This window comes from Molossus molossus, unplaced genomic scaffold, assembly GCF_014108415.1.
Source record: "Molossus molossus isolate mMolMol1 unplaced genomic scaffold, mMolMol1.p scaffold_m16_p_21, whole genome shotgun sequence".
NCBI classification, from domain to species: Eukaryota; Metazoa; Chordata; class Mammalia; order Chiroptera; family Molossidae; genus Molossus; species Molossus molossus.
Window position 1 is genome coordinate 6,243,163 of NW_023425357.1, and position 23,898 is coordinate 6,267,060.

Genomic DNA, 23,898 nt, shown 5'->3' on the forward strand with positions numbered 1-23,898 from the left:
ATCCCCTCAGGGAGGGGTTCAGGGGAGGGGGCTGGATTGCACAACCTCTTGGTCACATGGTGGGGAGGGCGGGCCCAGGAGCAGGAGGCTGGATTTGGGGATCCCCATAGATGGGAGCAGGGATGACCGTGAGGGGCAGATAGGCGCTGGATTTGGGGGACCATGAGAATAAAGGGGGCCGAGTGGTCCTTGGCCAGTGGAATGGAGGTCATACAGGGAGTGCTCTGAGGAAAACCCAGGCCAGCGCGGGCGAGGACCCTGAGGTGGAAACACTGGGGGGGTGATGCGGGAGGTCCCCTGGGTCGTGTGGGCAGCGGGAGCCTCTGAGCCAGGGGCTGCCCCAGGCCTGGAGGAAACAGGCCAGCACCTGGGGAACAGCTGGCCCCCAGGGAGGGCGGGCCGGGCAGAGAAAGCTTGTGCCCACAGAAGCCCACTCAGGCCTCAGGGGGAGACGCAGGCAGACTTGGCCTGTGTGGGCTGGCAGCAGGGGTAGGAGCCCAGGGGCCCAGTGAGGACATCCTGGGGGTCAGGGGAGTGGAGACGAACCCACCCAAGCCAGGGCCTGACAATGGACCTTGTCCCCCCAGACACCAAACACAAACTATCAGGTAACAAAAGGCCCAAACTTTATTAATTCTCCACCAATTCCACCCCGAAAGGCCCTCGAGGGAAACCCTTGGAGGTCAGAGGTCACCAGGCCTCGGGACCAGGGGGCCCAAAGCGTCTCAGAAGCTGCTCTTGGTCCTCCAAGTCCTTGCGCACCTTCTTGCGCATGTAGAAGATGGGGCAGTCCCGGCTGCGGGCAGTCAGGGGTCAGGGTCAGGGCCAGCTGCCCAGGGCTGCACCAGCCCTGATGCCCAGCCCAGTGATGGAGCAGGGACCGTTCCCAGGACTTTGGCCCCGGCTTGCTGCCCACCCACCCCCCTCCCGTAGCGGGGTGTTTGCTCAGCGGGCACGGGGGGAGCCGATAACAGCGGGTGCTCGCTGAGGCGCTGGGCCACCAGCCGTATATCACCTGTCACCTGGCGTGGGAACCCGCCCCTCCCACCTGTTCCCTGGGGAAAACCCGGCCCCACCCTGGGGGAGGGGGTCAGTGCAGCCATTTCCCTGGGCAGATCCTGAGTGCCCGACCCTGCCCCACTCAGGAGCTCCCCACCCCCAGCCCCAGGAGGGCCGGGATGATCACTGGCCCGTTTTGCAGGCCAGGACCGAGGGTCAGGGAGACTGCAGCCAGAAGGGGATGTGGGTGGAGGGCTGCTGCCTGAGACGCTGGCCCCGGGAGCACGGAGGGACCTGGGCGGCGGGCTCACAGACATGCGCACCTGGTACAGATGACATCCTCGTGCAAGCTGCCCTGACAGCGCTGGCACTGGGTCCACAGGCGCGAGAAGCGCTCCTCCAGGGCGCTCAGGTGTGACACCTGGGGATGGCGCGGCTGAGCAGCAGCCCTGGGCTCACCCTCTCCCCAGTGCCCTGCCCCGACTCCTCACCTCCTTCTGATACAGCTCCGACTCCCGGGGCTTGCAGAACTTGCACACGGCTCCTGGGGGTGGGGTCAGCACAGGAGAGCTGGGGCCCAGCCAGGGCCCAGGCCGCCCCATCCCTGCCCTTTCCCTGCCTGCTGCCCATCCCGACTCCTGAAAGTCCCCAGAGACAGAGAACAAGGGAGCAAGTGTGTGGGGAAAACTCCCTGGGGAACTCCTGGGGTGGGGGACCTGGGACCCCCTTGCGGTGTCTGTATAGAAGAGACCCCCACCCAGGGGCCAGACCCTACCTGGGCAGCAGTGCCAGCTTGTGGGGCAGGGGCTGGGGACCTTGGGCAATAGCTGAGGGGGTGGAGGGGCATGTTAGGGGTCAGGGGTCAGGGCTGGAGCCCACACTCACCTTGGTGGCTGAGGACAGTGCGGCAGCCGATGCAGCAGCTCTGACGCTTGGCGAAGGCCAGCAGGCCACCCACCTTGCCAGTGAGCACGGTCTTGCATCGTGTGTGGTCCCCACCTGCCGGCGAGAGGTGAGGGGTGAGGGGTGAGGGCAGGCCAACCCCCCAGCCCCACAGCTCCTGGTACCCCCACTTACGGAGCAGCACGGCTTCGGCGCGGCCCTCGCCCAGGATGGGCTCGAAGATGCGCAGCAGCGGCTTGGCCAGCTGCTGCTCCAGGTAGTACTGTGTGTCGATGGGCAGGCTGTGCTCCAGCACGAACAGCGGGTCCTGCAGGCAGAGCGCCGGCAGGTCACACCAGGGCCAGAGCAGTGGAGGGGCTGGGGGCCATGACAGCAGGACCCCGGGGTAAAGGGCACCAGACTACTGAGGGGTCCTCCAGTCATGATTGCGACCACGGTGTGGGGTGCTCACTGGGCACTGCGCTGGTCTGCGGAGAGTGGCATCCAGGGGGGCGTCTGGGATGGGGTCATAGGTCATGGGGAGTCATGGAGGGTCCCTGGCCACAGGCTCTGTGATCCATGGGTCCTCAGGTGACCAGGGAAGGGCCAGAGGTCACAAGGATGAAGGGAGACAAGGACTGGAGTCGGAGGCTGGACAGAAGCTAGGGAGTGAGGAAGGGGTGTGAGGGTCAGAGGCCACAGGGCGTCTGGGCAGGATGGTGGAGGGTATGGATCTAAGGGAATCAAAGGTTGGAGAACGAGGGCCAATGAGTCCAGAAAGGGACAGAGAAACAGAGACAGAAAGATGAGGAGATGCCCTGTGCAGTGGGGCTGAACCCCTTTGCAAAGGGGAGGGAGGGACAGGTCAGAAAAATGGGGGTAGGAGGGACCCTCCACAGAGCACTGGGCGGCCTGGGAGCAGAGCATCACGGAGCCGACTCCTGGGCGTGCTGGGGGTGGCTGTCGGGCCCCATGGGGCCCACAGAGGGAAACACCTTCCCACCAGCTTGGAAAGCAGAAGTGAGAGCGGGAGGGCTGGGCGGCACAAGCGGCCCAGGTGGGCCTGACCTCGGACTTCATGTAGGCAGCCACGCCCTTGGCGGCACCAATGATCACGTAGGGGACCCGGTCTCCCAGGCTGGGTGCACTCCCGGGGTCCCGCTTCCTCATCCTGCGGGGAGACAGGGAGATGGTGGGGTGAGGCAGGTGGGACAGCCAGTGGGGCTGCGGTGTGGGGGTGAGGGGTGTTGGCAGGAAGTGGTAGGCTCAGCTGGCAGGAAGGGCTATTTCTGGACGGTCCAGAACTCCCAGGGGCAGACCTCTCGGCCAGCTCCACGTGGGCCTGCTTGCCGGCGTAGTCGGCGGCCGCGCGGGTCAGCTCCTTGGTGATGACCAGTTGTGAGATGTCGATACGGTTGCACAGCAGGTCCGAGATGACATCCTGTGCGTGGGATATGGCGCCCTCGGGGTCTCTGTGGGCGAGACGGGGCCTTATGACTGGCTGCTGAGGGCCAGGCTGGCACCTTCAATGCCACCAAGGCTGGGGGACCAGGCGGGCTCTGGGGGCTGAGGCCGGGGGTGGGGTGGAGTCCTGCCCAGCCACAGGCTGCAGCCCCACAGCTGTCCAAGCTCACACTCTTTCCACCACTTTTCACAGGAAAAGCTGGCCCGACACCTGTGTCCCCAAGGGAGGAGGGCTGGGGCTCCCGGGTCTGAGAAAGCAGGGCTGGGGTCTGGCCTCCAGCTCCGGGGTCAGGGTCCCACACACCTACCGGTCAATGAGCAGGCGGCGAAGTGAGGCGGTAACGAGGTTGGCCACTAGGGGGCAGTTGTCCCTGCGCACAGCCTCCAGGCCCTTGCAGTCCATGCGGTCGTGGGTGTCGGGCCGGGAGGAGAAGAGCAGGCCCGCATAGCGCTTCTTGCTGATGAGCAGGTAGGGGAAGTAGACCTGGGGAGTACCTGGGCTGAGAACCCTGAGACCGCAGGGGCCAGTGTCCAACCCTGAGATGCCCCCAGACACTGAGAGACAGGTATGGTTTCCATGACGTGGGATTGGGATACTGTGGGAACGGACCCTAAGACCCCAACCCCTAAGCCCAGGAACACCCTCAGCATTCCAGGGAACCCCAGAGCAGGGTCCCAAAGTCTGAAACAGAGACTAGAGCAAACCTAGAAACAGGCCCTGAACGTGAGATCCAGACACGAGGGTGAAGCCTGGAGAGTCTCAAATCTGGGTCTGGGACAAAACCTGAGGCAGGTGGGGCATCCCCCCCAAAACAGGAGACTAAGGCCCAGAGGGATCCCCGAGGCACAGACCTCCCAAAACTAGGAGACTCTGAATCCAAGGTCAGGTGTGTCCCACGCCTGACCCTGGTTTGCACCCTGGGGATAAAGCCCTGTGAGTTTCCAACCCGAGCCTGCCCTACACCGAGCGGGACCCCAGACAACGGCCCCTCGTCCAGGACGGGCCTGTCAGAGTCCCCGCCACCCAGGACAGACCCCACACCCAACAGGTACTGGGAAACTCCAAACCAGAGACGCTTTGAGACTGACAGGGTTGTCAAAAAATAGACACTGCAGAGCGTGCAAAACCAGGGCCCAAACTCAGGAGAATCCAGGCAGCAAAATACCTGGACATGGGGGCTCATGAACCCCAAAATTGGGATACCCAGAGACCCTAGAAACACTGGGGTTTCCCAGATGCTGACACACCGGGGAACCCCATATGAAGGCATCTGTAAACTTTGCAGGCACCCTGAGAAAGAGGTCCCCCTGAAACTAGCAAGACCCACAGCTGCCCACTCCAAGCCCGGAGGTGGGGGGCACTTACCTTTTCGAACTCCAGCCGGATGGGCGAGGGGAAGTGGCCTGACACCCAGTCTGCAGCCTCCCGCCCCAGGGCCATCGCTTCAGCCACAGAGGAGACGCCAAATCGGCACATGACAGAGTCCGTGTCTCCATACACCACCTGGTCAGGAGGGGGAGGGCCGTGTGACCGAGGGGCCCCGTACTCCCCGACCAGGCACGTCCCAGGCTCATTCTGAGCAGCGGGGGGGTGGCTCCTGACCTTGGCAGTGGCACTGTAGCCATTCTCCACCGTGTACTTGGATTCCACCAGCTGTTTCGTTTTCTCAATCATCTGGCGCCCAAACCCAGTGACGCTCTGTTGGGGAGAGAATCACATGGAGAGGGCCCAGGGGCTGTCTGTAAGGGACACCGGCATGGGGTCCCACCTCCACAGCATCCTGGAGACGCGGGCTTGGGCAAGCCGTTCTATCCCTTTGGGCATCCATTTCCAGATCCGCAAAGTTAGGACTATCAAGCTGCTCCTTGATGGTCAGCTGGGAAGAGCAGTTCCTGGCAGAGGAGGGACTGCACCGAATGAGTGTTGGCGATGCTGGAACCAGGAGAGGCCACTGGCTCAGTGTCTCTCTCCGTGGAGGTGCCAGGACATCCGGTGCCATCACAGGCAGCTCAGCTTTTCATGGTGCCAGACCAGTGACATCCATGGCCCCTTCCCTGAAAGCCGGCAGTGCCACCCCACCCTCAGGTGACTACGAGTGACACTACACAGTCAAATGCCCACAGGGAGGGTTCTGCACCAGCCCCATGGAGAAACTTCCTTTCCATCAGTCTTACTTTACAAATAAGGAAACAGGCGGGGGGAGTGAGGAGGGCACACACAGGAGAGATGGGCACACTTCTGTTTTTGTTTGTTTGGATCCAGTCAGAAAATCTTTGTCTTTTAACTAGAGCATTTATGCCACTTACCATTAGTGTAATTACCCATTAGATCTGGGGTTCAATACACCACTTTACTATCTGCTTTTACTTGGTACATCTGTTCTATGTTCTTTTGCCTTTCCTATCTTTTTCTGGAATGATTCAGTATTTTTTAATAATTCCATCCCCATGCTCCCCAAAACTTGAGAGACAGAAATAAGGAAAGAACCTAAGAAACAGAGACACAACAGAAAAACAGAGGGAAGGAACTGAGAGGGAAAAGACAGAGAGACAAGGCCAGGAAGAGGCAGCCCCGATGAGGGAGCCCTAGAAGAGCAAAGCCACATTTCCCACCTGGCCCTGCCCAGGGAATAAGGCCTGACGACCAAACATCCCGGTGGCTGGGGGAGGCCCCAGGGACTGTGAGTGGCCAGGGACAGGGTAGCATGCAGTAAAGGGTTCACCTTGCCCAAAAAGAGGCCTGGTTTTTGGTTGGCCCCTGGGAGTGAACTTCTAAGTCCTTGGAACGTCCTGCCTGACCTGGGGCCAGATGGTATCAGCTTGACCTCTACATGGGCTAGAGACCAAAGTCAGCGACAAAGTGGTTAGCCATGCCTACATGACCAACCCCAATAAAGACGCTGGCTCGGGCGAGCTTCCCTGGTGGGCAATAGCCTGTGTGTTGTCACACACCACTGACAAGAGAAATAAGCCTGCCCTGTGACTCCACTGGGAGGGACAACTGGAAGCTAGTGCCTCGTGTCTCCTAGACCCTGCCCCTCATGCCTTTTCCTTTGGCTGATTTTAATCTCTCTTTTCACTATATCAAATCATAGCAGTTGAGTATAACAGCTTTTCTGAGTTCTTTGAGTCCTTCTAGCAAATCACGGGATCTGCGGGTGGTCTTGGGAACCCCACTGAACTGCAGGGGGTGGGTATGCACCAGCCCCTCCCACTGGCAATTCTTCCAGGTCTTTCACTTAGAGGCACATGAGGACTGACACAATGGCCAGGGAGGGAGGGAGCTCCTCATGGCTGGAGGTAACCAAGTTTGGGATGTGCCAGGACCCAAACCCCAGGGGAAGAGGTTGAACAGGAAGACCATTCTAAGGACCTCTCAGACCATGAGCTGGTGCACTGCTCCCAGCTGGGCAGAACCTCAGACCCTCTGTGGTCTCACTGTGGATGTTTTTCTGGGCCAGCAGCACAGCTGCCTTCGGTGAACAGGCCTAGGATGCTGCTGTGGGCAGGGAGGGAGACCACGGGCCCAGTTCCTTTTCCGAGCAGAGCATTAACCAAGCACCCACTGAGCACACTCAGTGGGATCTTTATACCTGGGGCAAGAGGGGGGATCCTCCTCTGGCGGTGGCCAAGGACACTCAGCAAATCAAGCACCAGAGCCTCACTGTGCTGTTGGGTGACCCCCAGACCTGCCCCAGGCCCCCACCCCCAACTATCCCACCCTCACAGGAACCAGGGGAGGATGTGGGCTGGCGTATAGCTGCTGGGGACATGGGTCAGAGGGTGACTGTGGCAGATGAAGAATAAGTAAAATCGTTGCTCTCCCCCACGTCCCTCGGCCTCTGCCTGCCCTGCCCCATCTCCCCGGTTCCTCCCTGGCATATTTGTCTGCAGAGCCCTTAGTGACAACTGTCTTCCTACACGTGTTTACCCCTGTCGGCATCTGTGTCCCCTCTAGGTTGGGCACTGCACAGAGGCAGGACCTCTCTTCTGCTTTGTCACCTGCTGGACCCACAGGACATCAGGTCCACCCCCTGGCAAAGTCTGGCAAATGTTTGTTGAACTGAATGAACCCATCATTCAAGCACCCTCTCCAACAGGTCGGGAGTGAGCCAGGGCAACCTGGGCCCTGCCCTCCGGATGCGGCCCCACCACACGGAGCCCCGGTTCTCCCAGAGGGGTGCCGTCAGCTGCCCACTGTGGGGACTGAGCACTCACCTGTGAGATCTCCAGGCATGGCAGCTTGCCCACCTGGGCGCCCGTGAAGCCGTACACAGAGTTGGCGCTCACTTTTAGTGCCAGCTGCCTCCCGTCCAAGACCTGCCGCCGCAGGGGGTCTGTCTCCTTGGCCAGCTCAGCCTTGGCCCTGGGAGGAGGGGGAAGCACAGGCCCCTCAGGTGGTGTCCCAGGTCTCAGGGGGAGAGAGGCCCGGGCCTGGGCACACAGTCAGGGCCCTCTCTGGAGAGGGGTACCATGTACTGCACAGAGACAGCTGCACAAGGGGTGAAGGGGAGCTGCCTGGAGGGGGTGACTTGTTCCAGTTCACACAACTACAGACAAGTGTGCCCAGCAGCACCGGGGTGACCCACGAGGGAAGGGGTTGCCAGCAGCCTCGGCAGGTCCGAGCTCTGTGCAGGGCTGGGCGGGGGCTCCACAGCCCACCTCTTCCGGGCGCTGAGCAGGTTCTCCAGGATCTGGGGCAGCAGCCCCTTCCGCACCGACGTCTTCACAAACTCGTCCCCAGTGGGGGTCTTGATGAACTGGTCCTCGGTCAGGCTGGGTCAGAGGATGGCAGGGGTGATGCCCGGCCGCCCCCTACGGCCCCCACTCCTGCATCTCCCCTCCCCACTATTTCTGTTTCCCAGCCCCACCCTGCCCGAGCCAGTCCCTGGCAGTCTTGGGGTCCTCATGCTTTAGGAGGGCACCGTACCCCAGTTTCTGGGCAGCCCCGGGCCGCAAGAGCGTGGTGTAGCACAGGTTGTGGGCCATCATGATGGATGGGTACAGTGAGGAAAAGTCCAGGGTGGCGATGGGGACATCATAATACCTGGGAGTGCCGAGAGGGGTCAGGGCCAGAGCCACCTGGCCAACCCCACACACCCCTACCCAGCCACGGGGTCTCACCCTTTAAGGGGCTCGATGACTGTGGCTCCTGTGTAGTCCTCACCACCCTCTGTCTTCACCACGGGCATCAGCAGCCCCTCGCGCATGGCCTGGGGGGGAGAAGGCAGGAAATAGAGGGTGGACCTGATGGGAGCAGGAAGAAGGGAGAGGCCGCCACGAAGGACCAAAGGCCTGGCCTGGGCTCTGCTCACTGACCTGCCGCAGCAGCTGAGACACCACCTTGACCTGCTGGCCACGGGTGAGCAGGTAGCCGAGGGGCACGCCAGTGACGCGCGCCATCTCCATGGCGTTCACCAGCACCATGAGCCGCTCCAGCAGTCGCAGCGGCAGGTAGGCGTCCTTGAGGCAGTACACGGCCAGGCGGCGGCGTGTCTGGTCGTTCCCGTTCTGGGGACAGGCACCGATGGCTTCAGGGGGGTGGGGACAGGGCAAGGGAGAGGGTCTGGGTGGGGAGCAGGCAGAGGTGAGGGAGTCAACAGGGTCAGAGGGAGGAGGGAGTGGTCTGAAGGGCTGGTGTGGATGAGAGCAGAATCAAGGTCATGGTGCTAGAGGTCACGTGAGTGGATGACCCCTGCAGGGTGAGGTCAGAGGTTGGAAGCAAGAGGTTAAGGTGAAGGTCAGAAGCACAGGTGGAAGGTGGAAGTCCAAGGTCAGGAAGTTGAGTGGAAGGCTGAGGTCAAGAGGACTAGATGAAAGAATTCGATCAGCCCTGGCCACTTAGGCTCAGCGGTTAGACATCAGCCTGCGGACCGGAGATGGTCCCCGCTAAGGGCACGTACTTCGGTTGCAGTTTGTCCCCAGCCCTGATTGGGGTCGTGTGGGTGGCGACCACTCGATGTGTCTCTCTCACATGGATGTTTCTCTCTCTCTCTTCCTCCCTCCTGCCCTCGTGCTCTATCTGAAGATAAATGCAAAAATGTCCTCAGATGAGGATAAAAAATTAAAAAAAAAAAAAAGAATGCGATCAGAGATCAGGGGCAGGAGGTGGGGTCACAGGTTAAAGATGGGCCAGAGGTGAAAGGTCTGGGGCCAGGAGCTCGGGTCAGAGGTTAGAACCGGGCAGAGGTGGGAGGTCTGAGGGCAGAAGCTGGGGTCAGAGGTTAGAACCGGGCAGAGGTGGGAGGTCTGGGGGCAGGAGGTGGGGTCAGAGGTCACGGCCGCGGCACCTGCAGATCGGTGATGATGCTGTGCTGCACGTCCTCCTTCTGCTCACCCAGGAAGTGGAAGCTCACGGCGTTGAGCGTGTAGGAGCGGAGCTTGTACTCCCGCAGCAGCACCTGGGGCGGAGGCTCAGGGTGGGAGCAGGCCCCTGGCAGTGGCCCCACCAGGGCAAGACCCGCTCACCCGGCCCGGCCGCACCTGCAGCATGTCCATCTGCACGCGGCCCACCATGCTGACCACCTTGCTGTCCCGCCGGCCCGTCTGCTTCGACTGGAAGGACGAGTCCCGAATGGTAGAGCGGAGGCCAGCCACACGGCCCAGGAGGGGGAACCCCTGCACCTGAGGGCACAGCAGGTGGGCAGCTGCAGAGGGGGACGGGAGGCCTGACCTGGGACCCCCAGAGGAATGGAGACCAGATCATGGTGACACTCCCTACAATGCAGCACTTTCCGGCTGGGCGGGGGCTGGGAGCAGGGACTAGGCGAGTGTGGACTACAGGGAGGACGGGAGGCTGGACAGGGAGAGTCAGGGGCCTGAGGGCTGTGGGGGCAAAGGGGGCAAGGATGGTGCCAAGTGGTTGGAGGGCTGCACCCAGACGGGGAGCCGGAGGCGCAGATGAATGATGCTGAGCTCAGTGAGAAGGTGGTGAGTACACGGGGTGGGGGCCTGGGGAACGGCCCAGCACAAGCAGGGTCCGTGCGGAGAGCTAGCTCTGGGGTCTCTGGGGTCAGGAGAGACGTCTGCACTGGAGATGGTGGCCTGGGAGGGACCAGGCCGAGAAGAGGCCTGAGCTGGGCAGGAGCAATGGGGCAGAAGGGAGGAGGGAGTGCTGATCCAGTACGTCTATATCCTTAGAACAAGGAGTGATTTGAGTAGACAGGCACAGAGGGGAGATGCACTAAAGATGGGGAGAAAGCCATCTAAACCCCAGGAACCTCTCAGGCCACCAGAAGTTAGCAGAGAGGCCTCAGAAGGAACTGAGCCTGCGACACCTTGATCTTGAACTTCTAGCCTCCAGACAGATAAGACATGTCTGCGAGACTTGGCTATGGCAGCCCGCGTGAACTAACACACCCCATACACCGTGCCCAGGTTCAACAAGTATCCAGGTTTTGCCACACACTTCAAGGAATGCCCCTATTTCCTTTTATTTTTAAGGATTTTTTTTTTATTGATTTTGAGAGAGAGAGGAAGGCAGAGGGACAGAGAAAGAGAGAAACACTGACGTGAGAACAGAACATCAGTCGGCCGCCTCCTGCACGCCCCATACTGGGGACGAACCGGCAACTTTTCTGTGCACAGGACACCACCCAACCAACTGAGAACACCGGCCTGGGCCCCATTTCCTTATTCTTTGCTGCCGTATTACAAAGCCCAGAACACAAGGCCTTGCACCCCTGCACGCCCAGTCTGCACCTCGGAATGCACAGGTCTCTTCTTACTTAACCACAATGCCCCCCTTGCCTCTGCAAGCGCCACGGTAACCTGGGATTTGAGCGGAGCAGGGTTTTCGGGGTGCCTCTGGAGCTGCTGGGGCGGCAGGCTGCAGGTGCAGAGCCACGAGGGACAGGGTGGGGGCAGTGTAGGGTGGCCACCCACACTCGGAGCCCCCAGGGCAGTGTCTGAAGGCAAGCCTGCCCACCATGGCCTGCCCTACCTTGAGGTTCTGGGCCCGGGAGATGAGGTAGGGAAGGTCAAAGTTCTGGATGTTGTAGCCAGTGATCACGTCGGGGTCCATGGTGCGGATGAAGGTTGACCAGGCCTGGCGGGGGCCAAGGCACACACAGGGTTACTCTGCTTGTCATCCTGGTCATCCCCCCACCAGATTCCTCCTACTCCCGGAATGTTCTGGAAGCCCCCAGGAGCAGTCCCAGAGCCCTCCCGCCTGTGACAGAAAGATCAGGCAGTGCTTCTGGAAATAACGCAGAACCCAGAGGGAAATGTTCACCCCTCAATGCGAAGGGACCTGAGCCCGTGGACCAGGACCAGGAAGCTCAGAAATGGCCTCAAGCCTGGGATATAAAAGCTGGGTTGGAGAGTGCTAAGGAAAATGGGGGGACATGGAACAAGAGTTACCTGGAGCAGCTCCTCCTCTCGCTCGTAGCTCTGCACCTTGGCACCCAGGATGGGGGCGCAGGGCCGCAGGGTGAGTGCCAGGCGCAAGAAGGGCTCCGGCTCACCCCAGCGCAGGCCCAGTGAGCAGATCTGGATCACTGGATCCCGTTCCGGCTCCGGAAAGATGCCTGCGCAAGGAGGCAGGAGGGGGATGTAGGGGACCTGACCCCTCCTCTCCCTCATGACATACCAGGGTGGCTACACCTCCAAATCTCCCCCGGCTTGACCACTCCTCTCTGTCCCCACTACCCTCAGACCCCGCAAGATCCATCCTGGCTCCCCTCTACCTTCATCTACTGCCCCCTCTCTCACAGATGGGGATGGTTCTGCCCCAGGACTTTTGCACTTGCTATTCGCTGTGAGAAATGCTCTCCCCACCTCCCACCCTGTCCTTCTTCACAGCGCTTGTCTCCTCACCCAAGGCCGTCCTGCCCACCTGTCTGAAGCTGCTCCCTCACTCCACCACCACCCTGGGGTCTTATAATAACCTGACCACTTTCACATTTACTCCCTCTTCCCCAAGAAGTACAGGGATTCCCAGGGCAAGACTGGCAGTCACTGATGTCTACAGAGAGGGAGGAAGGGAAGAGCCCAAGCCCGGGACAGACCTTTGCGGCCAGCGCACTCGATGTCAAAGCTGAGCACTCGCAGGGGTGCGATTCGCTGCCACTGCCCTTCTGGTGGGTGACTGACTATGTCGGACCACAACACATCTGCCTCCAGCTGACACAGTGTGACCTGTGGGGACAGGGCATGTCAGGGGCTGCAGGGTCCTGGCTCCATGTCCCCCACCCCTGGGGGGCCCCGCACCTTCCCCTCCGGCCTCAGGATGTATTTCCCAGCAGGTAGTTCCAGCCAATTGCAGCCCACGATGTCCGCGTCCACCATGAACCTGGAGGGGGATGAGGTCAGTGGGCCGACGCCGACTGTGGGGAGTGGGACAGGTGGGGTGGGAGGGGGCCTTGTACCGGATCTCAAAGTCAACGTTGGCCTCGTAGGGTGCAAAGCTGGGGGTGCCCAGGCCTGCCACACGGAGACCCTGTTCCAGGAGGCGACGCGCGGCGGCCATGAGACGGGGCAGTGCCAGGGTGATGCGCAGAAATGGGGAGGGGCCATGCCCATGGTACCCAAACATGCCTGGAGAGGACAGAGAAGGCTGGCACCAGCCTGGAGGGACCCCCACCAACTCGCCCCCCGGGGTGCACTCACTCTCCCGGGAGCACAGTTCCACGGACAGCACGGCCGGCCCCTTGAGCTCCTTCCCTGCACGCTGGTCCCGGCTGATGGCCCCATTCAGCTCCCGCTGAAGGTCGTTCAGGTGCTCGGGCCCAAAACCTGGGGGTGGGAGGACTAGTCAAAAGTGCAGGGGCCACCAGATGGTCAGAAGTGACAAGGGGCCTTCTGGGTCGGGGCCACTCACCAGGGGGTGCTGGGGTGTAGAAATAGGGTGCAAAGCCGTGGATGTGGCAGCAGACAGAGACGCCCTCATCAGTGACCCCAAAGGCACGAAGCACAGGCACGGAGCTCTGGGACGGCGGAGGTGCCCCAGGCAGGGGCTGTGCTGGGCCTGGGGGTGTGACAGGGTAAGGCAGGGCTGCCCCTCAGGCTCCTCTAAGGTCTGCCTCCCCCTGCACTGGGAACACAGCCCCAATTCTGTAGCTTGAGGCGCTTCTGCACCGGTCACACCACCCCCCTCGGCCCCTTCCTTTCCACCCTGTCCCCTACAGTCCATTTTCCATCCCACAGCTGGAGGGAGCCCCCGCCGGTTTTTGAAAAAAAATGTTTTTCTTTGAAAAAGTAAAATCAACTTGGCGTGTATGTGGTGTTATGAACTTGAATGCGTGTGTAGGTTCGTGTAACCACGACCAAGACTGGGGTACAAGACCACTGTCATCCTACATAGCTCCCTCATGCTGTGCCTTTGCAGCCACACCCCCTTCCACCCAAGCCCCTGGCATCTGCGCCCTGACTCCCTTGGCAGACTCCTCGTTGCCCACCCTGGGCAACCCCAGCCCCATCCCTCCCACTCACAGCCCTGGTCACCTGGCTGGGACTGCCTGTGACCATCTCCTCCCACACACAGAGCCAGAGGGACTCCTGGCCCAGCCTCCACCCCAGGAGCCCAGGGCCCCACCTGCCACCCACCGGGCCTCTGTCCCCCAAACTCACCCACATAATGGTCGATCTCCAACTGCTGGAAGATGAGGGGTTCCGTCTGAGGGTCCAAGGGGGGCGGGGAGGGCCGAAGCCAGCGAGCATCTATGGCTGTCGGGGAGAACTGCCCTGGGGGAGAAGGCGGGAGGACGCTGTGCTAAGTGGAGTAGTGGTTCTCCCTCCCAGCACAGCCTAGCCCAGGAGGCTTCTGAATTGCACAAGGAAAGTCAAGTGGAGGTGGTCGTCTGGATCAGGCAGGAAACTCAGAAGAGATGGCCAGGTCAAAGGTCAGGGTGAAGGTCAGCGTAGAAGCAGCAGGCAACAGGGGGAGCATACTGACACGGGGTCAAAGGTCAGCCCTTCAAAGTGGGTCAGAGATCAGAGGATATAATTTCCAGTCTGTGGTTGACTCTCAGTTTAGAGGCAAGATGGGTGGGGGTGCAGGGGGTTCCCACTCCAGGTCTCACTGTCAGCAGCCCCCTCGGGGGCCGGCTGGAGCTCCTCCTCCTCCTGCTCCTGCAGCCTGTGCTCTGCCTCCATCTCCTCCATCAGCGCCAGATCCTCCTCAAACTGGGACGGCCGAGGTGCCTCATCCTCATCCCAGAGGCTCCCACGGGCCCGCTTCGGGGGCACCCCGGGCCCCGGGCCTGGCCGCCGCTTGTCATACATCCTGCCGGGCCGGTTGGGGCGGGGTGAGGGTTCTGCCTTTCCCGTGGCCTCCTAGGCACCCACCATGGTGGCGAGCCTCTCGGTGCTCTGCATGCCAGAAAGGGCCTCCACCCCAGGCTCACCGGCGCCGGCACATTCCTGTCGCTCAATCCTCACAGTATTAATTACGTCCCACTGTCCGCCTCATCTAACCCTCTCCTCACACGCGCAAGCCCCCTACACCCTTTTATCCCTGTTTCCCTGCCCCTTGCAGACCCTGTCGTGGGTCCCACACGCCCTGTCCCCCTCACCCCCACGGCACACTTGGTCCTTCGCACAGCCCTCTCTTTCCTACAGACTTCGGTCCTCGATGCCCCTGCCTACCCATCACCCAGCGGCCCAGGCCTTCGTTCGACAAGCAGCTGGAAAGTGCCTCCGGGGTGGTCACTGTTCGGGGTGCCAGGGAGTGGCCTGGAACCCAAGTCTGACCGCTCCCTTCCCAGCCGAACACACGTCGGAGGCTTCACGTCTCATTTATAAACAAAATCAAAAGCCCTTTCTATTCTGAATGTGCACCCTTCCCCAGATTCCCCAAGCAGCAGGATACTGCCGCCTGTTGTCCCTCCCTCTCTGCTCCACAGGTAACGTGCACACATCAGACTGTTCTTTATATGTGTATGTGTTTTCTTTCTTTTTTTTTTTTTTGGTTAATCCTCACCTGAGTATATAATTTCCATTGATTTTTAGAGAGTGGAAGGAAGGGAGGGAGAGAGAAAAGCATCAATGTGAGAGAGAAACATCTATCAGCTGTCTTCTGCACGCCCCCTACTGGGGATCCAGGCCAGCAACCTGGCAGACTTGGTCCTTAGCACACCCTTGGCACATGTGCCCCGACGGGTAATCCAATCAGGACCTCCCAGTCCATGGAACAATGCTCAATCCACTGGCTGGGCTATGTGTTTCCTTAATTGTAACCTATAAAAAATTATTTTGGGAGATACATATATAAATTTGTTTTTATTGACTTTTAGAGATAGCAAGGGAGGAGAGAGATAGAAACATTGATGACAGAGAATCATTAAGTGGCTGCCTCCTGAATGCCCCCCACTGGGGATCAAGCCTGACCAGCATGTGCCCTGACCAGGAATCAATGCTTAATCACTAAGACACACCGGCTGGGCTGGGGGGGCATGTTTTGACAAGATACTCTGATATAAAGGTACATATCCTCTGGTAGATTAAAGACTGCACTCAGGTTAAGCCTATTCAAGTGAGTAATTTCACTGTGGTTCAGTAAGAGAATATTCTAAGGACATACACACTCAGGTATTCAGGTAGCCATGGTGTATGCAAGCTATTCTGAAAATATATTTTTAAAGTGTACATGCACCCTGGCTGGTGTGGCTCAGCAGTCAGAGTGCTGGCCCACTGACTGCAGGGTCGTGGGTTCGATTCAGGACAAGGGCACTTATCTGGGTTGCAGGTTCATTTCCCAGCCCCAGGCAGGGTCATGTGGGCGGCGACCAACCAATGTGTGTCTCTCACATCGATGTTTCTTTCTGTTTCTCTCTCTCTCTCTCTCTCTGCTCCCCTCCCCCCACTATCCCTAAAAATCAATGGAAAGACATCCTTGGGTGAGGATTAACAATAAATAAATAAATAAATAAATAAATAATGAAAAATATAGTGTGCATACAAATCATAACATAAACAGGGTAAAATGCGAAAACAGGTGAATCTGGGTGAACTTTCCTGTACATTTGAAATTATTTTAAAAATGAAAAAGTTGTAAAACAGTACATGTCTCCCAGCATCAGGCTGAGACAGAGAGGACTATGGAAACCTACAGCAGACCCCAGACACAGCTGGGAGGGAGGACGGGGTTAGGGACAGGTCAGCTGTTCCAGGTTCAAGGGAACATCTCTGGATCCCATAACCATCCCCCCAGATCCAGTCTCCCTTTGGTACTTTTTGCAACAGATCCTTCGCCTTGGAGGCACCATAGGCAAACAAGCCTGAGACTACATTTCCCAGGACGAACTGCTAGGTGGTGGTCACATGACCGATGGAAAAATATCCTTGGGTGAGGATTAAGAGAAAATGGACTGAGGGTAACTGTAAGGTGTATGACTTTCAGGACAGCCTAAAGAGGAAGCATTCCTTCCTTCCAGATGGCTGGAGCATGAATGTGGTGGTAGTGAGCCAACTTTGGCCACCGTGATAAGGACAACACTACAGGGGACACTGAGCTACAAGATGGAAGAAACCTGGGCTCAAGACAACCTTCTGGAATAGAGCTGCCTGCCCATCTTCACACCTGCCTACCTTTGGATGGTTATGTGGACAAACAGATTTGTATCTTGTCTGGGTCACTGAGCTTTGGAGCCTCTTTTCTTATAGAAGCTTAGCCTACACCTTAACATCATGGAAAAATTCTGAACTGACTGGGATGTGTTATAGCAGATGTTGGTCCGTAACGGAATATTTTTCAGCATTAAAAAGGAGGCAGCTATTATTGCTAGACACACAGGATGGACGAATCTCAAACATGTATAAAAGAAGCCAGACACATGAGTACACACTGGGAGAATGGGGAGGGAATGCAAATGAGTACAGGGTTTTCTTTGGGGAAATGTTCTAGAACTAGAGAGAGGTAGTGGCTGCACAAGACTGTGAATGTACTAAATGTTACTGACTGAACACTTCAAAATGGTTAATTTCAGCCCAGCCTATATGGCTCAGTGGTTGAGCATTGACCCATGCACCAAATGGTAGCCGGTTCCAGTCCCAGTCAGGGCACATGCCCAGGTTGTGGGCTGATCCCTAGTGGGGGCATGCAGAAGGTAGCCAATAGATGTATCTCTCTCTCTCTCTCCCTCTCCTTTCCTCTCTCTCTAAAATCAAGAAAGAAAAACAAAAAACAAAATGGTTAATTTCATCTCAATTAAAAAAAAACTACACTGTATGATGGCATGTACATAGAGTTCGAGAATCGACTAATTTCTGGTGCTAGAAATCAGGCTTAGTGGGTGGGAGAGACTGATTGGGGAGGGGTATGGGGGAATTTTGTGGGACGATGGAAATATACTGTACACCCAACTGTATGCTTGAGACTTTGCAGGTCACTCTATGTAAATTAGAACTCAATTAAAAACATAAAAGTGCCCTGGCCGGTTTGGCTCAGCGGTTAGAGAGTCGGCCTGCAGTCCAGAGAGACCCGGGTTCGGTTCCCGCTAAGGGCATGTACCTCGGTTGCAGTTTGTCCCCAGCCCTGGTCGGTCGGGCGGGTGGCAGCCACTCGATGTGTCCCTTTCACATCGATGTTTCTCTCTCTCTCTCTCTGTTCCTCTCTCTCCCTCCCACTCTACCTGAACAAAAAATGGAAAAATGTCCTCGCGTGAGGATAAAAACAAAACAAAACATAAAAGTGGTGAGGCCGTAATTCCATATCCAGGGGCTTATGCTACAGATATAGTATCGCGTGATGAAAAACTGCATTTACAAGGTTATTTCCGGCAGCATTGTTTGCAATGGCAAAAGACTGGAAACCACCTAAATGTTCTCCCCTGGGGGACTGTTTAATTTTGTCCCGTGGAATATTATGCAGCTGGATAAAGGAATGAGGAAGCGCTCTGTGTACTGATATGGAGGGTTCTCAAAGACACACTGTTAGGGAAAGAAAGCAAGGTGCAGAATGGTGTACTTAGGAGTGTTATCTTTTGTATTTAAAAACCTATTTAAGAAAATGTGGGGCTTACAGGAGTCCAGAGGAGTGGCCAGGCCAGGCCTGCAGAAGAAGGCACAAAGAGGACCGACTGGCTGCCCTGGGTCAATGGGCTGTGGCCAGGGGTGTGTGGTGGGAGGAAAGGTGTCACCAGCAGCAAAATCTGGGTTCCTTCGCTAGTTCCCTATCCCAGGCACTGGCGGGCAAGGCAGCATTAGGAAGAAGGAGGCCCCTGTGTGTCTCAGCTGCCCAGGAGCATGGCAAACAACGTGTTCCCTCCCTTCTCCACCCTTCAGTAGCAGATCCTGCAGTAGTAACACAACATTGAGTGCCCACTCTGGGTCAGGCGCTGGTCTCTGGGGCCCGTCCTCTCTCAGTGTTCTCAATCCATTCACCCAATCTCACTGCTTTTTTTTTTTTTTTTTATAAATCCTCACCTGAGGATATTTTTCCATTTATTTCCAGAGTGGGAGGGAGAGAGAGAGAAACATCATCATTTGAGAGAGACACATCGATTGGCAGTGCAACCCCAACCAGGACCGGAGACCAAACTGCAACCGAGGTACATGCCCTTGACCGGAATCGAACTAGAGACTCTTTGGTCCACGGGCCAACGCTCTAACCGCTGAGCCAAACCAGCTAGGGCTTCACGGCTTTTTTAAAAATTGATTTGAGAGAGAGAGAGAAGCATCGATGTGAGAAACATCACTAGGTTGCCTCTTGTATGCACTCTGACCGGGGATCAAACCCACAACCTTTTGGTGTATGGGACAATGCTCCAACCAAGCCACACAGGCCAGAGCTAACCTCACAGCTTTATTTATTTATTTTCAGAGAGAGAGGGAGAGAGACAGAAACATTGATGTGAGAGAGAAACATCGATCGGCTGCCTTCTGCATGCCCCCTACTAGGGATCAAGCCCGCAACCTGGGCATGTGCCCCAACCAGGAATCGAACTGGGACCTCTCAGTCCATGGGACAATGCTCAATCCACTGAGCCATACCAACCGGGCAAACCTCACAGTTTTATTTTTTTATTTTATTTATTTTTTTATCCTTACCCGAGAAGATTTTTGTATTTATCTTCAGACAGAGCGGGAGGAAGAGAGACACATGGAGTGCTTGCCACCCACACAACCCAACTGGGGTTGGGGACAAACTGCAACTGAGGTATGTGCCCTTAGCGGGAACCAAACCCAGGATTCTCCGGTCCGCAGGCCGATGCTCTAACCGCTCCACCGAACGAACCAGCCAGGGCAAATCTCAGTTTTGTTTTGTTTTTATTTTTATTTTTGGTACGTGCCCCTAGCGGGAACTGAACCCGGGACTCTCTGGTCTGCAGGCCGACTCTCCAACCACTGAGCCAAACTGGCCAGGGCAATCTCACAGTTTTAAATGCCATCTCCATGCTGATCCCTTCTGCCTTTGCGTCTCTGGCCCAGACCTCCCCCCAGGCTCCAAGCTGATAGGACCAGCTACCCACTGTTAGGATGTCTCTTCAGGCACCTTAAACTCCAAAGCCAGCCCCTGATCTCCCCTGGAACCTGCTCCTTATACACCACGGTCTCCCCCAATTCAATAAATGGCAACTCCTATCAGGCCAACAACCATGGAGTCACCCCAACATCTCTCTTCCTTTCAGACCACATGCTCGCTCTATCTGCACATCCCCATCGGCTCTGCCTTCTAGCAGATCTAAGTCCCACTGCTTCTTTCTTTTGCACATTGCTGTTGTCTGTCTACCCCTGCTGGAAGATTGCCTTGGTGAGGGCCAGGATCCATTGATTTTGTTTACTGAAGTATGGCAGGAGTCTACAACAGTGCCTAACACAGAGAGGGTGCTTGAGAAAGCTGATGAATGAATGAACAGCCTCTCCCGGTGTATTCTCCACACAGTAGTCAGAAGGCTCCTGTACAAATATGTCAGATCAGCCCATCCCTCCTCTGCTCAGAGCCTGCCGCTGGGACACATCTCATACTGAGTTAAAGTCAAGTCTTCATCGTGGCCCATAAGACCTTGAACAATTGCCTCTGTTTCCCTTCAGACACCACCTCCCACTCTCTCCCCACTGCTTACTCGGCTCCAGCCACTTGCTTCCTCTCTGTTACTTCAATACTCCAAGCTTGGTTCTACCTTAGGACCTTTGCACAGGCTGTTCCCTCTGCTCTGCCAAATGTTCTTCCCCAGATGGCCTATGGCTTCCTCCTTCAGGTCTTTGTTCAAATGTCACCTTCTCAGTGAGGCTTGTTTATTTTTATTAATGTTTTTTTTCTTTACTGATTTTAGAGAGAGGAAGAGAGAGGGAGAGAGAGATAGAAAAAGGGAGATCGATGAGAGAGAACATCAGTTGGCCACTTCCCGCATGCCCCCCACTGGGGATTTGGCTCACAACCTGGGCATGTGCCCTGACTGGGAATCGAACCGGTGACCTCTTGGTGCAGGGGTCAATGTTCAACCTCTGAGCCACACTGGCTGGGCAGTGAGGCCTGTTTAAAAGTACAGCCCTGCTGCCTCATCCTGACACTCTCTAACCCGTTTCCCTGCTTTATTTTTCTTGATGTCACTAAGGCACACTGTATCAGTTCTTGGAGTTCTCCAAGTGTGGTCCCTGGATCCGCCGCTTGAGATCAGGGTGGGAAGTTGTTGGAATGCCAACTGCCAGGCCCCTGCCCTGACCCACTGAATCTGCCCAGACACACTAAATCCGGCCCTCGAGAGTGGGGTCCAGCACTCTGCGCTGGAGTCTGAGAACCACTGCTTATTGATCTTGTTCATTGTCTGTTCCCACAAGGAGAATGGGAGCTCTGAGAGAGCAGGGATTTTGTCTTTTGTTTCCTGCTATATCTCATGCACCCAGAAGAGTGCCTAAGACAGAGGACATGCTCAATAGACAGTTTCTCAAAGAATGAAAATGGGAACTCATGGGATTGTCACAAAAACTTCTGAGGTAGGTGCTGCTACTACCCTCTAATACATACAATTACTGGAACCGAGGCCCAGAGAGGTGAAGCTACCTGCTCAAGGTTGCAAAGATGGCTCAGAGGAACATAGCCAGGTTCAAACCCAGGCAGGTTGGCTCTAGAGCCTGTTAACCAGCACTTTGGAATGCTGGCCTCCAGGTATGTCAGGTGAGATACACAGGTGAACTGCTCTCTGCCCAGCAGGGCAGACAGATTGGGCCTCCCCGACTCCTGCTGTTCTTGTTACAGGCCTGGGACCATCTGGACCTGTGTCTGACTCCCTCACCAGACAGGGACTCCTCAAGGGCAGGGTATGGTCTGTCTGGCACTTCTCTGAGTCACCAGCATCACCCAGCACAGGGAACAGCCTCGAGAAATGATTGCAGAATGAAACCCTCCTTTTTCTTGGCCACCTAACTCCTCTGCATCCTCAGAGACTAGGCTCTGGCTCAACGCCTCTAGGCTGATCCTCTACCCTCAACCCCCAGGGTTCCCACAGTGCCTTGTGCTACTTCCATTATTGCATTATGCGCACCCCAAGCTGGGGCTGCTTCAGGCTGTCAGCACCCCAAAAACAAGATCAGGGTCTTCAGCATAGTGCCTAGAACACAGGCCACTTCATGTCATGTCAGTTTAGACTGCTCTCGAGTGTCACCAATCCTACGAATCTTCCCTGAGCGCCCCCCCCCCCCCCACCTTCCCGCTGCTCTTGGCCTCCAGAGATTAGCATTACCTCTGCAAAGCTCAGAGCACTCTGGACTGAGAGTTCCTGTCCTTCCTCCAGCTGAACTGAATTCTCACTGGTTCCCTCGTACCCAGCAAAGGGCCTGCCACAGAGCAGCTGGCTGAAGGACTGAAGAGAGGGATGAGCATTGCAGGAGGAGGGGAGGGTGTGGCAAAGGCCCTGGGTGGGGAAGGAACCTCTCTAAGAGATGGGAAAGGCTGGGGTGGTGAACTGTAGGAGGTGGGGTGGGGGGAGAGACAAGACAACCAGTTACTGGAGTACGTGGGGCTACAAAGCTAGGGCACTGACATCACCCTTGCCCACTCACTCCATCTAAGCTCTGCCCACAGAGTGGCACCCCCAAACCTGCTCTCCCTCAACCTTCTCCATCCAGCCTGTCACTGAAACCACAAACCCCAGTCATCCTGGGCTCCTCTTCTCTACACCCCCAAATCCTGCTGGCTCAAACCCCAAAGACAACTTGAGCCTGACGTTCTTTCCACCCACACTGCCCGAGGAGCCACCTACCTGCCTCCTGACTGGTCTCCCTCCTTCCCACTCTTGTTCCTGCTACAATTCCATCTTCACTCCGCAGGTGAGTTTCTCAAAACGCAGGGGGGGCCCTGGCCGGTTTGGCTCAGCGGTTAGAGCGTCGGCCTGCGGTCCGTAGAGACCCGGGTTCGGTTCCCGCTAAGGGCATGTACTGCGGTTGCAGTTTGTCCCCGGCCCTGGTTGGTCGTGCGGGTGGCAGCCACTCGATGTGTCCCTTCACATCGATGTTTCTGTCTCTCTCTCCCTTCCTCTCTCTCCCTCCCACTCTATCTGTACAAAAAATGGAAAAATATCCTCGGGTGAGGATAAAAAAAAACAACAAAAAAAACGCAGGGCGGGTCTCCTGGCTCCAATGCTCAAAACTTTCCTTGGCTCCCTACTGCACCCGGAATAAAAGCCACACCCCACGGCAAGGTTCCTAAGGCCCCTCAGGATCTGGTTCCTCATCTCATCTCCACCCTCCCCTGTTAATTCCTACCTCCGGGCCTTTGCACTGATGGCCCCTCTGCCCAGGTTTTCTCTTTCTGGCTGACTTCCCTCCAAGGTCACTCCAAGCACAGAAGCAGGCTACCCTGCTGTATTTCACTTCGGACAACGAACCAGAGGCTGAAAGCGCTGCTTTACCGTTGTTACTGTCTTCTGTCCGTCTTGCCCTGAGGCAGGACCCTTCGCTGACTAGGTCGTGCTGCAGCCCTGCTTCTGTAACAGCGCCTGAGCGCCTGGCGCACAGCACTCAACATTTGGTGAGTAAGCTATGGCACCATGCCCTCACGTGCACAATTCAGTCCCCCGGTGCCACCGGGATCCGGTGGCCCCAAAGATCCTCCAGAATGCGTCCCTCACCTCGCCCAGGGCCCCCAGCTGCAGGCCAAGAGGCGCAGCCCCCGTCATCGGCCCGCGCGCCCCCGAGCCAAGGGGGTTCCCTCCCGCCGCCACGCCCAAGCGACTCCTCACAACCCTCTCAGGCCTACGTGCCCGGCTCCTGAGGCGCCCTTCCCTGACAGGCGAGGTGCCCTGCAATCCCCCTTCTCCCTCTACTCACCTTCTTCAAACAGCGTTTCCCGCCACAGACTGCGCCGGCGTGACCCCTGACTCCGGCGCGCGCAGGCCTCGCCGCCGCGCGCAGAGCCGGACCACGCCCCTCCGGCCCAAGTAAGGCGAGGCCACGCCCCTTTCGTCTAACTGGGCCAGACCACGCCCCCTCCCTCCAATTTGGGGTGTGGCCTCGCCCCCTTGCGGACCAATTCCCGACAAAACCCGCCCCCTGTTGACTCCTGAGGCCCAAAGCCACGCCCCTGTTTGGGGCTGCTGCGAGGCCTCGTGTAGGCTGCGCGCGCAGCTGACCTGGGGCACCGCCCCCTACCAGCCCTCCGGTCTGCGTGCGCATCCT

The 23,898-nt window shown here is 57.5% G+C and overlaps 1 protein-coding gene across 1 annotated transcript; it reads right to left on the bottom strand.

The window, feature by feature from the left end:
• Positions 1 to 608: 608 nt before the first annotated feature.
• POLD1 (DNA polymerase delta 1, catalytic subunit) lies at positions 609 to 23,602 on the bottom strand. The gene is made up of 27 exons (XM_036273981.1): positions 23,551 to 23,602; positions 14,367 to 14,569; positions 13,915 to 14,028; positions 13,166 to 13,312; positions 12,955 to 13,080; positions 12,714 to 12,882; positions 12,556 to 12,637; positions 12,354 to 12,483; positions 11,707 to 11,873; positions 11,288 to 11,392; positions 9,829 to 9,969; positions 9,636 to 9,746; positions 8,665 to 8,856; positions 8,470 to 8,558; positions 8,276 to 8,392; positions 8,008 to 8,121; positions 7,564 to 7,711; positions 4,949 to 5,044; positions 4,712 to 4,849; positions 3,654 to 3,829; positions 3,201 to 3,353; positions 2,950 to 3,052; positions 2,077 to 2,209; positions 1,885 to 1,998; positions 1,491 to 1,543; positions 1,323 to 1,420; positions 609 to 796 (listed from the first exon to the last, which is right to left on the bottom strand). Exons 2-27 carry the CDS (start codon positions 14,566 to 14,568, stop codon positions 691 to 693), a joined length of 3,324 nt encoding a protein of 1,107 aa, XP_036129874.1. The 5' UTR covers position 14,569; positions 23,551 to 23,602; the 3' UTR covers positions 609 to 690.
• Between the last annotated feature and the right edge of the window lie 296 nt (positions 23,603 to 23,898).